The sequence below is a fragment of the Ornithodoros turicata genome, chromosome 1, assembly GCF_037126465.1.
Source record: "Ornithodoros turicata isolate Travis chromosome 1, ASM3712646v1, whole genome shotgun sequence".
Lineage (NCBI taxonomy): Eukaryota > Metazoa > Arthropoda > Arachnida > Ixodida > Argasidae > Ornithodoros > Ornithodoros turicata.
In genome coordinates this window covers 147,711,927-147,732,686 of record NC_088201.1, presented here as the reverse complement: position 1 = coordinate 147,732,686, position 20,760 = coordinate 147,711,927, and the positions used below count along the sequence as shown (strand labels likewise).

Here is a 20,760-nt window from a genome sequence, read left to right as displayed (position 1 = left end):
ATCGAGCACACTTAAAAACTGATGAAAGAGCGGATCCCAATGAATAAAGGTTAATGAACAGACAGGTATTGGTATGTACCTTTTCTCAGGCTGAGCAGTACAAATATGAAACCGGTAAGACAATGTGAGGCTGGAGCACGTTTCAAAACTGAAAAAAAGGAGGGGCTATGCATGAATGAAGGTTAACGGATAGACAGATATTGATATGTACCTTTCTTAAGTTGACAGAAGAAAAAAAAAACTAGCGCTGGACCCTGATATATAGCATATGCCTCGAGCACTCTCAAGAACTGGAAATAAAATGGCTACATTAATAAAGAAACTGAATGAACAGGTATCAATACATACCTTTCGCATTCAGCAGCAAAAACTAAAAAAAACACAACTAAAACAAACTCTGGTGGCGTGAGACATAGTGGGCCGTCGAGCACTCTTACAACTTGGGAGAGATCTGCATTCATGCTGTTGATTGTGCCTGGACCCTTCTAGGAACACTACAAGGAAGTTAAGTGTAGTTGACAAAGAAATGAGGTCACGATTTAAACATACCTTGCTCTTTCTGCCCTGTCCCTCGCATGGCGTAGCCACTCTTTTATCTGGTGCTCTACTTCGTACCGTGTAGTTTTGACAAATTTTTTGTGAGAGTGAATGGTACCTGAAATTTTAACAAAATCACAAAGACACACATTATCATAAAATCAAGCCCGAAGGGAAAGCAATAAAAACAACAAAAATAACAAGGTGGCAGAACCGGATACATTCCAAACTGATATTTGAACATTTCCTGAAGCCCTTAGCTGGCGAGTAGCAGGAGACAGGAGCAAGACATTATATATATGCATGAAACCAAGTATGCTTACGCAGGATGAGTTTTGGCAGGTTTAGGTCTCGCAAGGGTAATTTACCCTTTCTTCCTTCCCAACTGTACTGGCGTCCCAGTTCATTGCTGAGAACATACGACATTATCCTGCGAACTGCAACTTTTGTGGAGTTTCCCCCGAGCAGTGGAAGCTCCAGGATCTATAAGAATATAATTATTATTATTATTATTATTATTATAGGGCAATGTTGAGCTAATGTACCAGACAAAGGGACCGAACAATTTTTTCTTGTAATTATGCCTAGTGCTCAATGTATTTTAAAGTGAAATAGTCACTCACTAACTGCTTCTCACGGTCTGGTGTTAGCTGCCCTTCAAACGTTTCGAGTTCTTCTACAGAGCTGAGCGGGTTCTCTAGCAGCTTGGGAGCCTCAGTGAGGGAGTTTTGAAGAGGCATTAGGCTTGACAAGAGTTCCCCCTGTTGTTGTATCGCAAGGCGAAGTATATTGAAGTTCTTGAGCACATGGTGCTGAAATTCTAAATACAGAACTAAATCAACTTCATATGACAAACAATGGAAGCCGAAAATGGTGTTCAAACCGAGATGTGGTTATACTTTGTCGTCAAAATGCTCGACAGAGAAAAGGTTGTGTGTGTACCGTAAGATGGCATTGGCCGCTGTGCTCTGGGCACTTGCACAAGTGATGCACCTGCTAAAAGAAGAAAGTTATCAGAACCACCCAGATATGAGTTTTTTATATCCATGGTAGAGTATCGTGCAAGCCATAGCATTACCAGCTGCCGTAGAGTCCTGGAGACCTGTCAAAATAAAACTAGATGACTTACAAAGATTGCAAGCTGTATGTCGTCCCCACCTAGTTCAAACTGCCTCTCTTACATACCTTTGTGACTGCCGGTCACGTCCGCAGATACACCTGGTGAAGAAGGATTACAATACAATTAAAAGGTGAATGAATATAACTGAAGATGCACATATGACACAAACACATGAAACTGTAATGGATTTGAAAACTGAGTATCAGCCAGTGCAGAAAAAGTGCTCATCGCACCTTCATCAGACATACTTGATCTGCAAGACTGCACATCATCTATGTGGAGAAAATCAATGTTTGTATTAGTATTTCGCAAACAAAGGACTGCAAGGTATATTCAAACACAGAGACTTATGCAAATATAGATAAAGGGCCCACCTTGCCCGTCAAACTGCACTGAACGTGTGCTCTCTACCTCGGTACTCATAGCTCGTTGACCTGTGATAGGGACAGGCAGGTATATGCTTGCCATTGAACCGATAGCAAGAAATACCTACTTGAAAACCTTAATGGAGCTGACTCATCAGTGAACGACGACTGACTGGATGGACACCTAGAGTCAAGCTGCTTGCCTGCAAAACACAGAGGGTAACACATTTCGACGGCTGCATAGGTACAGTACCTGACTGTCTCTCACGGGAATTTGTGTGACACGGAGAATTAGAACACCCATCAGTGAGAGTTTTCTTTGCTGTAATTTACATAACAGCCGTCATGATTCCAGAGTGTCTGACAACGTGCCTGACCAAGTGCGAGCTGAATTACCTGCAATCTTTCTGCTGTGTGCAGAAGTGTCCAAAGGAACAGCAACAGGCAGCTTTCCTGTGATTTAAACTTGAAATCGCATCATTGGAGTTGGGCACCACAGTAATGAACACGGAAATGACTTACTTAGAAATTAATTTCTCTAAACCATATTGGCCTCGCAGTAACCAATTCTTGTTACAGTACGCACATACCTTTGGCTGCAAAATTCTGTGGGACAGGGGGAAAATCATAGTCGTCATCATCATCACTGTACACCATTCTTGGACGCCTGATTCGCTTGGGGGGCAATCTGCTCTCGTTCAAGTCCGAATGATATTCTGCAGCGGGCAGCATCTTGCGTGCTTCTCCCCAGCTCACTAAATGATATCAAATATGCCTTAAATGTGTACTTATGCACACAGCAAATATTTACTGTGCAAGACCAGCTTACTGAATAGCACTTTAACTTGAATTTCGATGTCGTCAGAATCTTCACCAGGAGGCAATCCTTTCTTTACTTTCTTATCAACGATGTGAGTGGGCAGGTTTGGCCACTTGCAAGTGTTTCCATGGATCCAAGAAACTGGTACAATCCCCACCTCGTCACGGTCAAGGAAATGAACTATTGCGAACGACATCTATAACAGATGTGAGTAGGTAAGGAGATCTTGTTTGAAATGCGGTACAGAACAGGCGCGGAACAATTACAACTTGGCTGGCAGGTTACAGAACCCTAGTATAAATGCACCATTGGCATTGCAACCATTTCTTGCTTGAAGGGCAATACAAGTATTTTTGTCACATTTTCTAGTGGCCATACCCTTAAAACTGGGCTTCGAGACACGACCTGAGTGCCTATTAGAGATGATGAAAACGGTTTGTGAAACAGATCACGCTTTTGTGCCAATTTGTGCCCTATCACACACATCTTCTCTGACTCCCGCATTGTAGCAAAGTTTTTTATATCAATCATGTCACCGTTCACCATACAGAAGCTGTCAGGGCCGCTTGTTGTGAGAGTGAACTGATTTGTCGTGAACTGATCATACTGTGGCAGGGTGGATAATGGATGAAGTGGGCCTCGGTTGTGTGAATTGCTAGGGCCCACTTTCTTGGGCTTCAAGGACGTTTTGATCACAGTCTGCTGATTTTCGCTAAATCTGTTGTACAGCTGTGCAAGCGTTGATGATGGCTTTCTGAGTAGCTTTTTGAGGATCTGCATGTTGTTTTCAAATGCAAATGCACTAAATGAATCAAGAGGACCATGATTCTTCGCATCATCTGCCAGATGTAGGAGACCGTGGACATTATAAGACACCAAATGGTCTCCATACAGCTCAGCAAACATCTGCACAAAATGCGACATCAATGTGGAGGCGTACTCATTCTGGGTGCGGCACAGTTCACGGTTCATGAGGATCATAGATGCACAGTGTAGTGTTAGAAAGTTCAGATAGTGGGGCTGTTGAAGAATACCCTCAAGGACGACAGGCCCTGTGTACAACAGGAAAAGACGAAACTCTGTCGCCTTCCATCTTTCCACCTCGTCAACTCCTCGTGGTTTCCGGGAAAATTCTCTTGGGATGTTTTTTTGTAGCGCAATGCTTTTAGCTGTTAGAGTATTCCTCTCAGTCGGGCCAAGTCTTACATCTAATGGCCCAGAAACCCAAAGTGAAATTAATTTTTTGACCACACCAAGACAAAGAAGGTGCATATAGTCTAGAGGTGCTGTCGTTATGATGTCAATAGGAAGGTCTGTTAGTATGGACACTCCGCGATGATGATCAGGGTCTTCTTGGTTGCGAAAGCTGTCATCCGTTCTCAACGATGCTGCTTCAGTGGAAAAGTATAACCTATTCACATCGTACTTTCCTTCATCCGTACACTTTGCACAGCCAGAAAAACCGGTGTGGCCTTTCGTGCAGTAAATGTACGAACGTGCGGGGGCGTCACAAATCATGCTGTCAAAGAGGATGTGTATCGTCGAGCCACGTACAGTGATTCCATCAGAAAGCAAGATGACCAGCTCATCGACAAATTTTTGAAGATAGTCGTTCGGACAGGACGGTTTTGAGGTGCCAGCGTAAGCCCCGACAACAAACGGTGGCACATCACACAATTCTTTGATTTTGCATTGGATTGGCCATAATTCCAATTTCGAGCTTTTAGAAAGTGGAAGCCCATCTACATTAAACATCAGAGACACCTGGTCTGGGATGTCAGCTGAAGTTTCAAATATATTTTTGATGCATTCAGCCAAACCAAAGTGGCAGTATTCGCCAGGTGGCATTTCAGTTATGTGTTTTGTGCTGCCTCTTGGGGTTTTTGAAAGGGTGCGTGCGTCACTCGGAAGTTCTCGAAAACAAACATGCTGCCGGAGAATTTTCAGAAGATTTGACACGGAGGTGTGGGGAATGTTGTCGCTGGCGGCCCATGTTCTTAAACTCGCAGACAAATCGCAGCAGCTTAGATTGTCCGTCGGTTCACTACTAGATCCATTAGTGCTGTCTGATAAATCGTCCCGATGAATTATCCCTGTCATCTCGACATTGTCTGTAGTCTGTGAAATTTCCGACACGATTTCTCGGGTTGCTGGTTCTTGCACGTCGTTGCTGTAGCTGCAGCTCGGCACCGGTTCAGAGCCCTCATAACGACGAGAAGTATGCGGCTTTTCACATAAACTTTCAGTTTCCATATGTTCTGGCTCCTCGCGGAAGCCCTGCGGTGCAGGTACTTTTGCTTGTACTTCGGCATTAGCGTTAGGGTTAACTTACATGTGCACGACCGAAGCCGCGAGCGCGATACGTAACAACAGTCCCAAATAAACGTTTGCAAAGAAACTACAAACCAATATTTACATGTGATCTGTCGTCGCTCATGATGCCGCAGGACAAGAAACACACACACGAGCAAAAACAGCGGGCGAAACCGCCTACGCGTGAAGCACCATGTTGAGCACAAACTCGGATACGGATATGGAATTGGATAGCGCTCGACGGACACCTGGCGGTCTCTTTGTTTCCGCCCAAACACATTAATGAAAATGGGCTGAATAAAATGGGAGTTCTTACCCAGCCCTCAGAAACAAAAAATATGAACGTATTTCTTCAAGGAGAAACGGCATTCTTAAAAAAAAAAGAAAGCATTTAACGATAAGGCTGTGACAGGCTAAAACCTTGGACTACATTCTGCCACTTCACGCGATCTCACCTTGTGACCTCTGTTCATTGCTCTGCCCAACATGATTATCAATGAACCGAAATCAAGTCATAACAGGTTTGAACACGTGAAAAATATGTATATTGTCTTATAGAAAAATGTTCTGTTTTGTACGTCTCCCAGAGCTCCCCGGGATGTAACAAACGGGATAAATCTCAATGTCACATTTTGGATATACCTGGGACATCTCCTAGACGTACAGGACGTTCGCGACGTTCGCGACATTTGTGGGACGTCTCCCGGATATTCCTGGTTTACTGGGAGACTATTATAGGTGATCGTCTCGGACATTTTATTTTTATTTGTGTGTGTGTGCTATAGGGCACACGCTCTTTTTTGTTTTTGTGGAACGAAAAAAGATGAAAAAGCTCGTCATTGCAAAAGGTTGCCGCATCGATTCATCGACGCATCATAAATCTTCCAATGTCGCGGTGGGTTGGTCCAGGTCTCCGAGAGGGCGAGGACGCTGCAGTTGGCCAGTACTGGGTCAGTCACTGTGTCGGTAACATGTGCGTTGGGGTTCTGTATCTTAAAGGGACTCTGATCAGAAGTGTAGGAGCTCTTTCGTACTTGCGGTCGATCAAGCACCCAAAAAGGACTCTACATCCGGGAATATCCATCCCGGCCCACCAACAAAACGACGTCGACACAACAGCTACTGACAACACACACAACTGGCTCAAACGCGCCACTTGGCCACGCAATACTATGTCAATTCCCTTCATGAAATGGCATTTATATGTTAACATGATTTTGCTACAGAGTCTCAAAAAGAAAAATATACCCTGCATTTAACATCTGCAGTACGCTCTAAAATCTGTACCTCTTAAAACACCCTTTGATAAGGTACATTTTTGCAAAAACGTACCCTTTATTTTATGCGGTTCGAAAGTGCATGAGAGGTACAGCACTTTTAAGGTACTGCCATCTAACAGGTATCCCCGTATAAAGGGTACAGCCGTCTAACAGGTGCAGTCATTTTAGAGGTACCGTCGTCTAAAAGGTACAACCGTCTAAGAGGTACAGCCGTCTAACAGGTACGCCAGTCTAAGAGGTACTGCCGTCTAACAGGTACGCCCGTCTAAGAGGTACATCCCTCTAACAGGTACGCCCGTCTAAGAGGTACATCCGTCTAAGAGGTACGCCCGTCTAAGAGGTACGCCCGTCTAAGAGGTACGCCCGTCTAAGAGGTACAGCCGTCTAAGAGGTACTGTCGTCTAAGGGGTACGCCCGTCTAAGGGGTACATCCCTCTAACAGGTACGCCCGTCTAAGAGGTACATCCCTCTAACAGGTACGCCCGTCTAAGAGGTACATCCGTCTAAGAGGTACGCCCGTCTAAGAGGTACGCCCGTCTAAGAGGTACGCCCGTCTAAGAGGTACAGCCGTCTAAGAGGTACTGTCGTCTAAGGGGTACGCCCGTCTAAGGGGTACAGTTGTCCAAGAAGTATACAGTCCACACACAACGGGGAGGAACATGTTTGTGGTGACATAATCTGTACGTGACGTATCGCATACACAGCAAAATACACGACGCGCATCATATATTCTGCGTTTACGCTTTGGTATCAGTAGTGGTAATACACACTCGCCGAAGTGTGCATCTGTAACATACGCGAAGGTGACCAACGTGTTAGAAGCACATGCGGGACAAACACAAAAGGCGATCTAAATACTGAACCGCTCTTTATTTTACCTTCAGCGATTTCAGCAGCTCTGAAAGCCGTGGCTTTCTGTACAGCTTCGAGAATTCGTTGTCACCCACAACATATATTTGCAGGAGGCCTAGCAACTGGCCAAAAGCAGCAGGGTATGTCACGTTTATAACGTAGTAAACTGTCAAGCAGCAGAGCAGCGCGAACTCAAGCATGCACGACGGTTCCAGCTGCACAGCCTCTTCGTCACTACACCAAACAAGGCTCTCCTGTCCGAAAAAGAGTTTCAGTCCCAGAGAGACTACCTCTTGGGGGACGATCTGGAGAGGAACGCCGCAATTAGTTCGTGTTTGTGCCTTCCAAAAGGATTGTCTCAAACAAAGGAAGCAGTCCACATACCGTTGATATCAGGTCATACTTCGATTTTTTTGGACGTAAGAATACGTCCACACCGACGAACGCCGGCGATTCTTTTTCCTTCGTGGCTGAAAAAGCCGCCAGGATGTTGGTCATCTCCACCATTGCTTGATCAAAGCTTTTGCGGAATCTTACGTCGAATTCCGGTATCAGCTGAGAAACAAATGAAGTTTAGATATTAGAGATAAAACTACACTGTCGGCTTGAGCAGTAACAACACAGCAAAACTGAACTGATCATTTCGCTTGATTTATTTCGATCGTATGAATAATTAGTGTTGACAAACTACATTACTAACATGACAAACTACATCGCTCCATCGCTACGCCGTTAAGTGAAGACGTCATTCTGACCCATAGGTGTTTTGCCGACTGGCTACTCTTGGTGCATGGCTTTCCAGCAAAGCAATGTATCAAGGCGATCAGATTTCGCTCCACTGTAGAATTATAATTTTATTCCTTACGCGGAGAGCAGGATTCGAAAGAACCTATTGCAGGTGGCTATGCCATGGGGTAGTAGTCTTCGTTAATTGACTGAAGGGAGGTACATTGGCGCGCGGACTTGTCTCAACCAGCGGAGCGCGTATTATCGGGAGCAGATACGCAGCTGGAAGGAGGTTGGGACGTTTAATCATCTGCCGTGAATAAAACCATCATAGTTGTAAATCAACAGCTAATCTTTATCTCCGAGTCCGTGAGATGTACATGCATTATCTGACTGCATCGAACCCTTTGGGGCGTTACTTGAACGCAAGAAGTGCTGAAAGCAGCGGAAAGCACAATAAGATTTTGCGCAAGAGGTACTGCTTTATACGGTACAAGACACGGTACCTCATAAACTTACCGTGTACCCCATAAATATGCTTGTACCTCATACATACAAAGCAAAATCCTTTGTCTAGCCCAGTACCTCTTAAATCAACTGCGGAAAAGCACTGATGTACCTGATATTTACCAGAAACAGCTCGATATAAGGTACGTTATAAGCTACCGTTTTTAGAGTGTAGGTTTTGTGATTAGCTTTCAATTTGAGCACGGTGCTCCGTATGGTTCCGTATCCGGCCAGCTGTCATGGCTGTCATGGTGTTGGAGCTATCTGAAGCCTCCTTTGTCTAGCCCAGTACCTCTTAAATCAACTGCGGAAAAGCACTGATGTACCTGATATTTACCAGAAACAGCTCGATATAAGGTACGTTATAAGCTACCGATTTTAGAGTGTAGGTTTTGCGATTAGCTTTCAATTTGAGCAGGGTGCTCCGTATGGTTCCGTATCCGGCCAGCTGTCATGGCTGTCATGGTGTTGGAGCTATCTGAAGAATTTCGAGCTTGTTGTTCGCCATATTTTGAACGGTTCACCTATCATTGCGGCGTACTGTTATTGATATGCTGTGAAGCAACGAACTGCAAGGGCGTTACACTCGTTTCAGCGAAATTCTGTCTGCTACATCTCAAAGGAGCATCGGGACCTGATGATGCAGTGCAAAATTTGCGGTTGAATGCATCGAACCGTCATCTAAAGAAACCAGTGTTTTCTCGTGCGGTCCTAAATGAAAGGTAGTTTTAACAAGGTTAGTATATTTATTTTTCAGTTCCAAGTCTACACACTGAAAACCATGTAAGTGCATCTGGGAACCTATTCTTGTCAAATGTAATCGACCTGGATTACTTTGTGTTACGCCTGTGGTTGGTCGCTACGTGGAGAAGGCGTGCAGAACAGAGGTGAATGTCACGCGCCCTCAATTGCAGGATCAAGAGTTCGACTATCCGTTGAGGGCTCTTTAAACTGCATTGAAACTGACCTCTGTTCTCACATCACATGTTCACATCGACCTGGATTACTGAAAGCGACGTCGATATAGACGAGAATGGGGCCCTGATCATTGTAGTGCACGCAAGTTCGGAGTGCATATAAAGAGTGCCCCAGTGAGATTTGTTGCTGTTGTGTGAGAGGTAGGTTTTCTTATACGTCCCACAGAACCCTCCGCTTTATAAACTCAGCTGTGCTTTATGTAACGCTTCTGGTTTCTTACTAGGCTATGCCGATCTGGAGCATTGTGATGATGGATGGTCGTGGTGGCTGCACCTTTGCTTTCGAATGATGAGACAGTCATTCCACACTGTGTTTACTAGCGTGGTATAGAGTCTAACAAGTCCGACAGACCTGAACTGCTTTTTTGCACCAAAGTTTGAAATGTACGTATATGCTACATTGGTTTCACATATCCCCACCACACATTGAATGTATTGTACATACCTAGTGTGGCCAACTCGACACCAGCCACAATATGCCAACAACTGCTTCTGCCTTTTCTTCAAATGCCACAATTTAATTGAAGTGTCAGGTTTTCGTTGGGTGCTATGCTATGGCCAGATATAGTTTTTGCTTTCGTTCTAGAGTTCTTTTGTTTCAGAAGAATAGTCACTGTGAAGTTTGTTTTTGGAGATATTAAGGGAACCAATACCAAACACTTTTATTTAAGAGCATGCCTTATGCATCTACATTTTAATGGAGAAATGTTTTACGTGCATGACAGACCACTCAACAGCAATGAACACTCGTGGTGAAAGTGGTTACAAAAAATGCTTTACAATGCCCTGATCCATCCTCACCTTACATACTGTTACGTTGTTTGACTCCACTGAAATCTATTGGAGTAAAATTAAGTGGATTCAAGCAAACGACACCATGGAAATAAAATTGTCGACTGAATCTTGCACTTCGTGTTCCATTGATGTAGTAGTATGCAAAGGCATGACAAGGGCGCATGGTCAAGTAGGCCGACTTCAGGTTACACATTAATCTGCATTGTCTCTTGCTGGTCTAGTCACATTAATTGCTGGTTTCACATAAATCAACTCCAATAATGATTTATAGTAAGCAGAAGCATGCACCACCATGCATTCAGCGTTTCTTCCAACTCTAACCAGATGCTTTCTGTTCCCGTTGAGGGATCATCCTGAGCTCTATCAGGCGCATATCCGGGTATGATCAGAGAAATGGCGATTTTTTATCCTGTTACATTTACCTTGTAGTTCAGGACCGATTCAGTCCCGGAATAATCTGCCGGAATAGATCCTGATGTGCCGTTCCGAAATAATTCCTGATAATCATTCCCGCCCAGTTTTGGATTTATTCTGGAATAAGGTATGAGCGAAGAACCTGATTGGGTTCCGATTTATGAATTCCCGTATGGGATACTTCGAGGCCTCGTCACTCCCCTGGCTTCAGGCCGCTGGACAACTGACATTCTCCGGGGGGAGGGGGGGGGGTTACATTGGATAGACGAGCGGTCTGTCTGTCTGTCTGTCTGCCTGTCTGTCTGTCTGTGCATTCACCCCGTTTATGGTGAGAAGAGTTGATCCAGCCCTCGCCTTCTGATTGCCACGGAACACTTGTCGTCGACAGGCTCCATTAATTTATCGCTACTCAAAGTTTCGTTTACTGCTCAGCGGCGTTACCACTGGAGACAAGTCGATTCTCTCAGATGCTGTCACTGCGGGGCTGTAGAAGATTTGGGCACATTCTTCTTCACTGCCCACGCTACCATCATTCTTGAATCGAACTCTTCGGATCTCTCAAACTTCCTTTGTTCCTTGCCAAATCCAGCCAACCAACGCCCTGCCCTCAAAGCTCTTTTCCCGTTTTTGCCCGCCATAGGAGTTCGATACTTATTATGAAGGGACTGATTATTTCATTCCCACATCACCACCAGCAATAGGGTGGAGTATCGGCCATTGTGGTGAAGCTATATATTTTACGGTTGCAAAATACAATAATATCTTCGCTTCATGCCGCCACGAATTTATTTATTTATTTTATTTGAAAGATACTGCCGGCCATCTCTTGATGGCCATGGCAGAGGAGGTGAGTACACTACATACAACACGTACAACATACAGCTATACACAGTGCAAAATGTCAAGTGTTAAACATCTGAAGTCAAGAAAGAAAGTTAGTCTACAAGACCTTGTAAAAACTGGGTTGGTGATGAAATTTGTGTAACACAAGAGGGCAATTTGTTCCATTCTCGTACAGTGCGAGGAAAAAAAGAAAATTTAAACACATCTTTATTGCAACGAAACTCACGGATTAATTTACTATGTTTCAGTCTTGTGGATCGGCTCGAATTGTAAGTTAAGTAATCGCAGAACTTGAGCCCATTAGTACCGCTGACTATATCGTGCAAAAACTTGAGACGCCGAATTTTCCTTCGTTGAGCCAAGGTTGGCAAACCAGATTTAGCATAGAGTGAAGTCGAAGATGTGTGCTGACCATATGCATTATATATAAATCGAAGGGCTTTTTTTGCACAGATTCTAGCATGTTAGTATGCGTCTGTACGTAGGGATCCCAAAGAATATCCGCGTACTCTAAAATTGGCCGCACTAACGTAGTGTAAGCCGTCAGCTTCGTTGCAGACGTACAGTGGCGCATCGTCCTCCTCAGTGACCAAAGTTTACGGGATGCTTTGGTAGCAACTTGTTCAACATGCTCGGCCCAGCTTAGGTTTGATGCTATTGATACACCAAGGTATTTTTGGTTCTCCACTTTACTCAACACAGTAGTGTTAATGCTATACGGAAAGGACAATGACGTTTTCTTCGTTGTAACACACATGAACACGCACTTTTTCACATTGAGCTCCATCTGCCACATTTCACACCACGTAACAATAGATTGCAGACAGTTGTTTAATTTGACTTGGTCGTTAGTAGTGTTTATACTAGAATACAAAATGCAATCATCAGCAAAGAAACGACACTGGATTCCCGGAATGGCGATGCAGAGGTCATTTATAAAAATTAGAAACAACAACGGTCCAAGCACGGACCCCTGTGGTACTCCGGAGAGAACTGCCAAGGAATGCGAATGGGCTCCACCAACACTCACGAACTGTTTACGATTAGTAAGATAGGAGTGAAACCATTGCAGTATACGATCATTACTTATTATGTTTTTCAATTTATACAACAGCTTAGTGTGCGAAACTCTGTCGAATGCCTTTGATAGGTCTAAAAACACAACGTCCGTTTGACCACCTTTGTCTACAACAGAGGCAAAGTCATGAACTATGTGTACAAGTTGCGTAACTGTTGAGTAACCTCGCCTAAAGCCGTGCTGCTCTTTCACCAAGAAATCACTTTCTTCCAAAACGCTAATTATGTGTTTAAAGACAATATGTTCCAGAACTTTGCTACTAGTACTTAGTAGTGATACCGGCCTGTAGTTAGTAATGTTTGATTTATCACCGCTTTTAAATATTGGTACCACTTTGGCTACCTTCCAGTCAGACGGGATTTCACCCGATCTTAAACTGGATTGGTAAATGATACAAAGAAACTTTGAACACCACTCTGCATACCGCTGTAAAAAAGCATTGGGTATCCCGTCTGGACCACACGCCTTCTTCGTGTCCAGCCGGAGGAGCCTATCTAAGACACCTTCTGTGAACACTTCGACATCGCTCAGACCAAAGCAGGTAGAAGAGAAAGGTGGTTCTGTACAGTCGTCGTTGGTGTACACAGAGGCAAACCACCCGTTGAATTCGTCCGCGATTCTCGCGCCGTCGACAACTGCCACCCCATTGAGTTTAATCTCTTTAATCTTATTGTCCTTTTTAACCAGATGACTCCAGAACCGTCTTGGATTATGTTTAAGAAAGTTGTGCATAGTAACATTAAAGAAGTGGAAACGAGAACGGCGTACTAGTGAACGCAATTTTTGACGCAATACCGGGAGTGAGCCTTTGTGCCCTGGATGGAACCTTTCTATCCTATTTATTTTACGTTTCAACTGTAAAATCTCACGCGTTACCCAAGGATTACGCTTCTTCCGCTTCACTGTGCGCAAAGGCACAAACTTTTCGATGCACTCCAGCGCCAAATTCTTAAAGAAAAGCCACCTTTTGTCAACAGAGACTGCGGTATCCTCACAAAGCACAACAAATCGGTCAAAAGATTCTTCCAGCATGTCCACAACATCAGTATCACTTGCCCTGCTGAAATCACGATATTTGTTGGTCTCAATATTTGTCCCCCAGTTAACTGACATGTTCAATGTGCAAACAACTGCATCGTGGTCGGATATTCCGTCTGCGATCGACACATCAATTAGCGTATTTGCTGCAGCGTAAGATAAGAAAACGAGGTCAATCAACGACTCGCCATCATTGGTCCTACGCGTGGGGGCATCTACCACCTGCGATAAGTTGTTATCAAAAGCGATATCAGTTAAGAGCCGAGAGTGTTCACATCCGGCTGCAGGCAACATGTTTTTCCAGTCTATTAGCGGGAGGTTGAAGTCACCAGCCAAAATCACAGATGGAAATTCCTTAGATTTCGTGTCGAGAAAGTGGGACAATTCATGAAGTACATCTGTACTTGCTCTAGGGCACCTGTAGAATCCTCCCACCAAAATCGAACAGGTGTGACTCTTTACAGCAACCCAAACCATCTCGCACCCGTGGTCATGTTCAACAACTGATGCAGAGAAGCACTCCTTAACAAGTATGGCTACACCGCCTCCACGTGAACCACGGTCACGGCGGAAAACGCTGAATCCATCAGGAAAGATCTCGCTATCTTGAATGCTTTCGTTCAACCAAGTTTCAGTCACTACTGTAATGTCAGGATCGAACGCAAGTAATATTGACTCCAGCTCCGCCACCTTGTTGACAACACTCCTAGCATTGATATTTAGCAACCTAAAGGGGCGCCGTCAACATGTGTCGTATCAGACGTAAGATTGTCGACATGAATTTTGGCACCAAAGCGAAGCCGCCCAAGGAAAGGCCTAAAAAGGCAGCCTTCAGGCCATACATTGGGGCAAAGAAGCCTATCAAAATCAGCCTCCTGTACCGCCATGTGGAATGAAGCGTATGACGCATGCCTCGCGGGCAGTTTGCTACATGTAAACTGATCGTTGTTCAATGCGTTTGATACGACCTCAGACAGGTCCTCACTAGAGGTCGAGGGATGCAGCCTGGATACAAAGATGGCTTTCTCCCGCGGAGGTTTTGCCACAGCTCGCAACTTACTGTCTTTGGATGAGCCGATCGATGGCTGGACGCGCCGTCTCGGTAGGATCGTACGAAACCCTTCATCGTCCACTGGCCCCTTCGAAGTATCGATGCTCCCTGACTGCTCTGAAACTTGTTCCGATCATTGGTAGCCACCGTGTTGGGAAGCTGCCGTGCGATGCGACGTTGATTACCACGCTGGCCAACCATTTCTTCCGCCGGCGGTACCATCGGTGCGAAACGAGTCAAGCTTGTCGGAGAAGCTGTGGTTGATGTCGACGAAGCAGCAGCACCATGAATTAGTACTTCCGCGTATCTGTCACACGGCGTCTTAACAGCGTCTTCGACGGTGGTTGACTGCGACATGTACCTTCGAAGAAGATCCGTGTTGCGTGAAAGATGCACAAACAGGGCACCATTTTCCGCTCGCAGGGACTTGACCTCCCTCTCGAGAGCGCTAACCTTTTCCAACAGTGTCCCTAGCAACTTGCATGCGTTCGTAGGCAGGTCATCCGTCGAAACCTGCACCCCGAAGTCAACGGCTTCTGTAGCAAGTGTGGGGGCAACGAAAGAGTCGTCAGGATTCCGTCGTTTGGTGCAGTCAGCGCACTTGAACTTGCTCACGCCTTCGCTGACAAGGAAATCGTATTCCGCATCGGTGATGTTGACGCATTCGCAGTGAAAACTGCGGGAACAGGCTCCCGAGCAGATAATAAACTGCATGCGGCCCGACAATGAGCGAGCGCAGCAGCCACACACGTCCGCTCCGCGCGACATCATGAACGATACTGTACGATAACGATAACGATAACGAATATGTCGGCAAGCGCCAAAAAGAAATGTAAACAATGTCACATGTCCTCAACATGATATTGCCTATGACGTGTGATCAGGACAAGATGACTGTTTAATGAAAAGCACCCTCTTGAGGGCAGTTAAGAAAATGACGGGTTTCTGTCACCCCTGTGGTGATAGGGGAAAGTGTTTTCCTGGTTACTGATGATGAAATTAATTTCCAGATTCATTCATCCTTCCACCTCTTGGTATGTCTGCTATGAAACCATGACAACATATAACAGCAATCCATTTACTTATTCAACAATGATTCATCAAGACACGAAGCTTGGTGTTTTCAATTTTGTTGTCTTTGCATTTCCACTTCGGTATCTGAGTACTTGACGGAACAGGATAGACAGGATAGGTTCTTAAACTGCAGTAAAAAGTGAACATTTGAAACTGTATTTAAGAGGGCATACCACCCCCTGTTTTCTATGTGAACTTCGCATAGGTTTTGTGGCTGAACTACGAGACAGATCGGAATGCGGAAAGTTTCATTGGAAAGGTGACGTCAAGATCTCTTAACTCTGGGAACTGAAATATCGCTGTAGCGTTGTATTTTTTTTTACGGACCCCTGAAGGTGGGAAGCCCTCTGTTTTCTATGTGAACTTCACATAAGTTTTGTCGCCGAATTATGAGACAGATCGGAATGCGGAAACTTTCATTGGAAAGGTGACGTCAAGATCTCTTAACTCTGGGAACTGAAATATCGCTCTAGCGTTGTAATTTTTTTTAAATGGGGTAAGTGGGGTAAAAGTGGGGTAGTGTCCCGTGGCTACCACGGGGAAACATCCCATGTCATCATCACTTCCTCATTTATTGTTGTTGTTGTTTTTAAAAAAAAGAAAAAGAAACGAATTTTGTCGCTACAGCTTCAAGAAATCCAAATAAATAAATAAAAGCAAATAATACAATCCGCTTCTGAAGTTAACTGGGGACACGTTTCAGGATTCAAATGACCCGTCTGTTGTGTGTTTTTAGCATTCTGTTTTCCCGAAAAAGAATTAAAAGTGAGTACAGGCATGGATCCAAGGCGCGTTTACCACTGATTCCGGAAGATGGCGCCGTCCGCTCGCAGCGCCCGAACGTACTCCGCTTGTAAACCTCCGCGTATTGCGCAGCAGCTGATCGGCGTCCGTGGTTTCGGTTCGTCCTGAAGTGACCAATTCGTGGCTAAGTTACGCCTTTTTTTTTCACTTTCTTGTCCTATTCATTTGCTCTCTGTCCTTGTGTGTTTCTGCGTGTTCATAGTATTTACCCATTATGGCTCGAAGTCACGTCTACGGACAACGGAAACGTAAGAAGGAGGACTTTGCGAATGTACGTGGTAGAGGCAGGCATGTGACGGAACCTGTGGATTTGAGAGATCTCGGTAATGCAGGATGCTCCAGCCGTGCTGTTCCGAGTGATCGTTGCACTTCGACGACTCCACATCGCGCAGATACCCTTGTAGGCTCAACCTTTGGTGGTAGTGTTGTTCCTCAAACTGTAAGTGATGCCGGTCGGAATGCTTGTTTCGCTTCGAGCACAAGCGAAATTCGTCCTTCAAATTCGTCATTTGCTGATTCAGCTGGGGTAGATAATGTAGTTCAGGTTGTGACGAGCTTGCAGGTTCCAGAGCAAGTGCCGTTCCAACCACTGCCGCTGTTACACCCAGTCGATCTCCATCTTTCGATACTGGCAATGTTCACCAGACACAGAGTCAGCGCACAAGCAGTGTGAATGGTCGGCGTGTAGTGGAGAGTTATCACTTCTTCTCGTCTTTGCAAAGTTTGTCGCTACATAGTCCGTTTGGTTGCGGCCTGGCTGACATGGAAATTGTATCAGAACAAAGGCGAGGTATGTGCAGCTCTTTTAGTTTGAAGTGCAGGATGTGTCAGAGGAGTCACAACGGAGGCACCAGTTGATGAACTTGTTCAACAACGCATGGACGTCAATTCCTCAGCAGTGAACGGTATCGTGTCTATAGGTTCTGGTTTCTCAGGCCTTCTCGAGCTCCTAGGTGCTCTGGACATACCCGGCATGGCTAGTAGCACATACAGTAAGTATCAGGATACTGTTGCTAATGGAATCGACAAAACAGCTTGGGAAGAAATAAGAAAAGCAGGCATTGATGAAGCTTGGTTAGCTAGGGAGGCTGGGGACGTCGATGCTGACGGTTCTCCTATAATTACGGTCGTTGCCGATGGTGCTTGGTGCAAACGTTCATACAAGAACAAGTACGACGCTCTTTCTGGCTTGGTAAGTAAATATCGTTATCTACACTAAATAAAGGTGCCCGAAAAAGAAGGATTTATCTTGCACACCGCTTGGCAGACGGGATATACAGGAAGTCTGTGCCCACCATATGCGGAAAGAACACTATGAGCATTTATTTGGAGAAAAAAGTTGACCCCTGTGGTGCTATTAGTGGCACTGCTGTCTTTTGGTAAACACACTTACTAGAGTGGTATACATCCTGTGCATGAGTTTGTGCGATACGCATACAGATGCATAATTCCTGGAAACATTGTCATTGCGGGTAGAGTGTTGTGGACTACAATCCTGACATTTTTTTTTTCGTTTTTGCAGGCTGTAATTGTTGGGTACCGCACCAGTACTGTTCCTAGGCGTTCGGAACAAATTTTGTACACTGTGCGCAAGTTGCAAGGCAGGGTCGAGCCCAAAAAAGCATCTGTACTTCAAGAACTGGGACAGCAGCTCTACCAGTATGGAGAAGGATATCGTCGTTCAAGGCTTCAGGCGCAGCATTGAGTTGCACACGGGGGTAAAGTACTTGCAGTTGATCGCTGAGGTGATTCGAGCACATACAAGTCAATTCTTGAAGCTGCACCGTACCAGCATCAGGTAGTTCAGAAGAGAGAATGTCGCAACCACCTTCTTCGAAACTATGTAAGTCGTCTTCGAGATATTGCTTTGGCAAAGAGAACAACCCACATTCCCCCATCGCTGAAGAAGCTACTTCTGGATAATGCTGTTCGACTAAGAGTTGGAGTTGCTAGGGCTATTCACTATCGCAAAGAGCAGGCTGAGTTCAGCAAGCACGATCAGATTCGGAACCCGGTGGCTGATGTCCGTAATGGGCCACTCCATGTGTCCGGCGACCACGTAAAATGTGCGGGTTACTTTTGCAGTGGTCCAAAAGAAGGGGAAGTCAATCACGTCCCAGAGCTCAGGAAATGCGGACTTTCAATGAAATCCTTGTAGCGATGAGTCGTTTGGCAAACAATGGTAGCAGCTTGATCCTTGATGTTAACAATAATGCTCCAGAACATTTCAACTCTCTCGTTGCAAAGTTTTCTGGCGGGAAAAGAATAAACTTTTCCCAGAGGGGATCATTCGGAATGCGGGCTTCAGGGGCTGTCGTGTCTTTCAACTCTAAGCAGTACCATCATGCTGTACACAAGGCGGTGTACAACACGAGCCCTGGGAAGTATGCAAAAGTTATGCTGAAGCGTAAAGCAGCTGTTCGGGCTGCTTGCATAAGGCATCGGAGTTCTGGGGCTGCTCGCTGTAAGCGTTCACTTGAAGGTGCGCCTTGCAAGCGTGCTTCCAGCGACAACCACTATGGTTCCATAGTGTATGCCCCAGACATGAACCACGATGACTATGTTGAAGCTGCTACGACGTACAAGGATTCCCTTGTGCTCTCCCAACCAGATGCAGAGCAGCTCGAGGCTGATACTCGAGGTCAAGAAGGGAGAACTTTGTGGATGCAGGAGAGGCGAAAGCGACTCACCGCTTCTAATTTTGGCAAGGTATGCAAGATGCGAGATGCAACGAGCAGTGCAAGTACTGTTCGTTCCTTGCTCTATGGTCATTTTGACACTGAGGCTCTCCGATATGGTCGCGACACTGAGCCCATTGCAATTGCTAAGCTGCAGGATGAATTAGGGGTGACTGTTTCACCATGCGGCCCTTTTGTTGATCGGGAGTTTGCATACCTTGCTGCAACACCTGATGGGCTTGTCGGTGTCATGATACTGTCGTGGAAGTGAAGTGCCCTTATTCGGCTCGGTCCCTTACCCCTGTGGAGGGGTGTGAGGCCATCATGGTATTCTACCTTGGGTTGAGTGTATGAAAATATAGCAAAGCTGTCCCCAAACCGTCGTTCTTCCCAGGCATTGTTGAAACACGTCCACACGTTGATGCTATATGTGTGAGGCCATCATGGTATTCTACCTTGGCTTGAGTGTATGAAAATATTACAAAGCTGTCCCCAAACCGTCGTTCTTCCCAGGCATTGTTGAAACACGTCCACACGTTGGTGCTATATGTGTGAGGCCATCATGGTATTCTACCTTGGCTTGAGTGTATGAAAATATTGCAAAGCTGTCCCCAAACCGTCGTTCTTCCCAGGCATTGTTGAAACACGTCCACACGTTGATGCTATATGTGTGAGGCCATCATGGTATTCTACCTTGGCTTGATTGTATGAAAATATAGCAAAGCTGTCACCAAACCGTCGTTCTTCCCAGGCATTGTTGAAACACGTCCACACGTTGATGCTATATATGTGAGGCCATCATGGTATTCTACCTTGGTTTGAGTGTATGAAAATTGTGGAAACAAACATCAATTATGTTCCTAGCACCTTTGAAGCTCCACCAGCCTGTTTAGATGTCGACATCCTGAGTGTGAATCCATTTTGATATTTTGACAAGGTCGGTAAGTATCATAATTGTGCAGAGCTGTCTCCCAACTGTCGCCAGTTCCCCGCATTGTTGAGCACGAGCAAAAACCCAACATGTCGCTCTGCGTTACGTCCTCTTGCCATCTTGCCTTTACAAGGGTGTCATTTCAACATATGAAAATTGCCTTTTCCGATTCAGGTTTCCAGTACTACTGCAGATATGATGGCCAGACGCCCAAAGGTCAAACTTCCTAAGTGCTACTGTCTTTATCTGTCATTTGAAAATTTCCCACTATCTCCCTGATTATGAAGCACCTGCCCTTGCCAGTGTTGTACCTGTTTCAGCTTTATGTGGCCAATGATGAATGGTGCCCTGTTGGACATTTTTTTTTTTCGATAAACACACACTCTGAGGCCTTAGCTGCCAACTGACAAGCATGGCAAAAGCAACTATCAGTTGCTACTTCATTGCTGAGAAAGCAAACTCGTTGCTGAGTAACACGTTCCAAGTTTTTACTATTCCCATATTATGAATCTGGCTCTGTCCACCAGGATGCTATATGTTGATGCCGTATGTGCGAG

General features: G+C 45.2%; 2 protein-coding genes across 2 annotated transcripts; both read right to left on the bottom strand.

The window, feature by feature from the left end:
- Positions 1-387: 387 nt before the first annotated feature.
- On the bottom strand, positions 388-1,526 carry LOC135370734 (uncharacterized). The gene is made up of 5 exons (XM_064604554.1): positions 1,480-1,526; positions 1,161-1,357; positions 861-1,020; positions 550-655; positions 388-494 (listed from the first exon to the last, which is right to left on the bottom strand). The coding sequence occupies exons 1-5, from the start codon at positions 1,490-1,492 to the stop codon at positions 458-460; spliced, it is 513 nt and encodes a 170-aa protein (XP_064460624.1). The 5' UTR covers positions 1,493-1,526; the 3' UTR covers positions 388-457.
- A 24-nt stretch (positions 1,527-1,550) lies between these two features.
- Positions 1,551-2,679, bottom strand: LOC135386912 (uncharacterized). The gene is made up of 8 exons (XM_064616407.1): positions 2,613-2,679; positions 2,419-2,475; positions 2,276-2,344; positions 2,151-2,225; positions 2,032-2,091; positions 1,891-1,929; positions 1,723-1,755; positions 1,551-1,639 (listed from the first exon to the last, which is right to left on the bottom strand). The coding sequence occupies exons 1-8, from the start codon at positions 2,677-2,679 to the stop codon at positions 1,551-1,553; spliced, it is 489 nt and encodes a 162-aa protein (XP_064472477.1).
- Positions 2,680-20,760: the final 18,081 nt, after the last annotated feature.

Excerpts from the sequence above, each read along its gene's own strand:
- LOC135370734 (XM_064604554.1), bottom strand. Across the intron at positions 1,021-1,160 it reads CAGACCGTGAGAAGCAGTTA|ATCCTGGAGCTTCCACTGCT; the intron begins GTGAGTGACTAT and ends ATATTCTTATAG. Across the intron at positions 495-549 it reads GACAGGGCAGAAAGAGCAAG|TGTTCCTAGAAGGGTCCAGG; the intron begins GTATGTTTAAAT and ends ACTTCCTTGTAG.
- LOC135386912 (XM_064616407.1), bottom strand. The coding sequence starts at position 2,679 with ATGGTGTACAGTGATGATGATGACGACTATGATTTTCCCCCTGTCCCA. Across the intron at positions 2,345-2,418 it reads ACACAGCAGAAAGATTGCAG|CAAAGAAAACTCTCACTGAT; the intron begins GTAATTCAGCTC and ends TGTAAATTACAG. Across the intron at positions 1,930-2,031 it reads AGTGCAGTTTGACGGGCAAG|ATGATGTGCAGTCTTGCAGA; the intron begins GTGGGCCCTTTA and ends TTCTCCACATAG.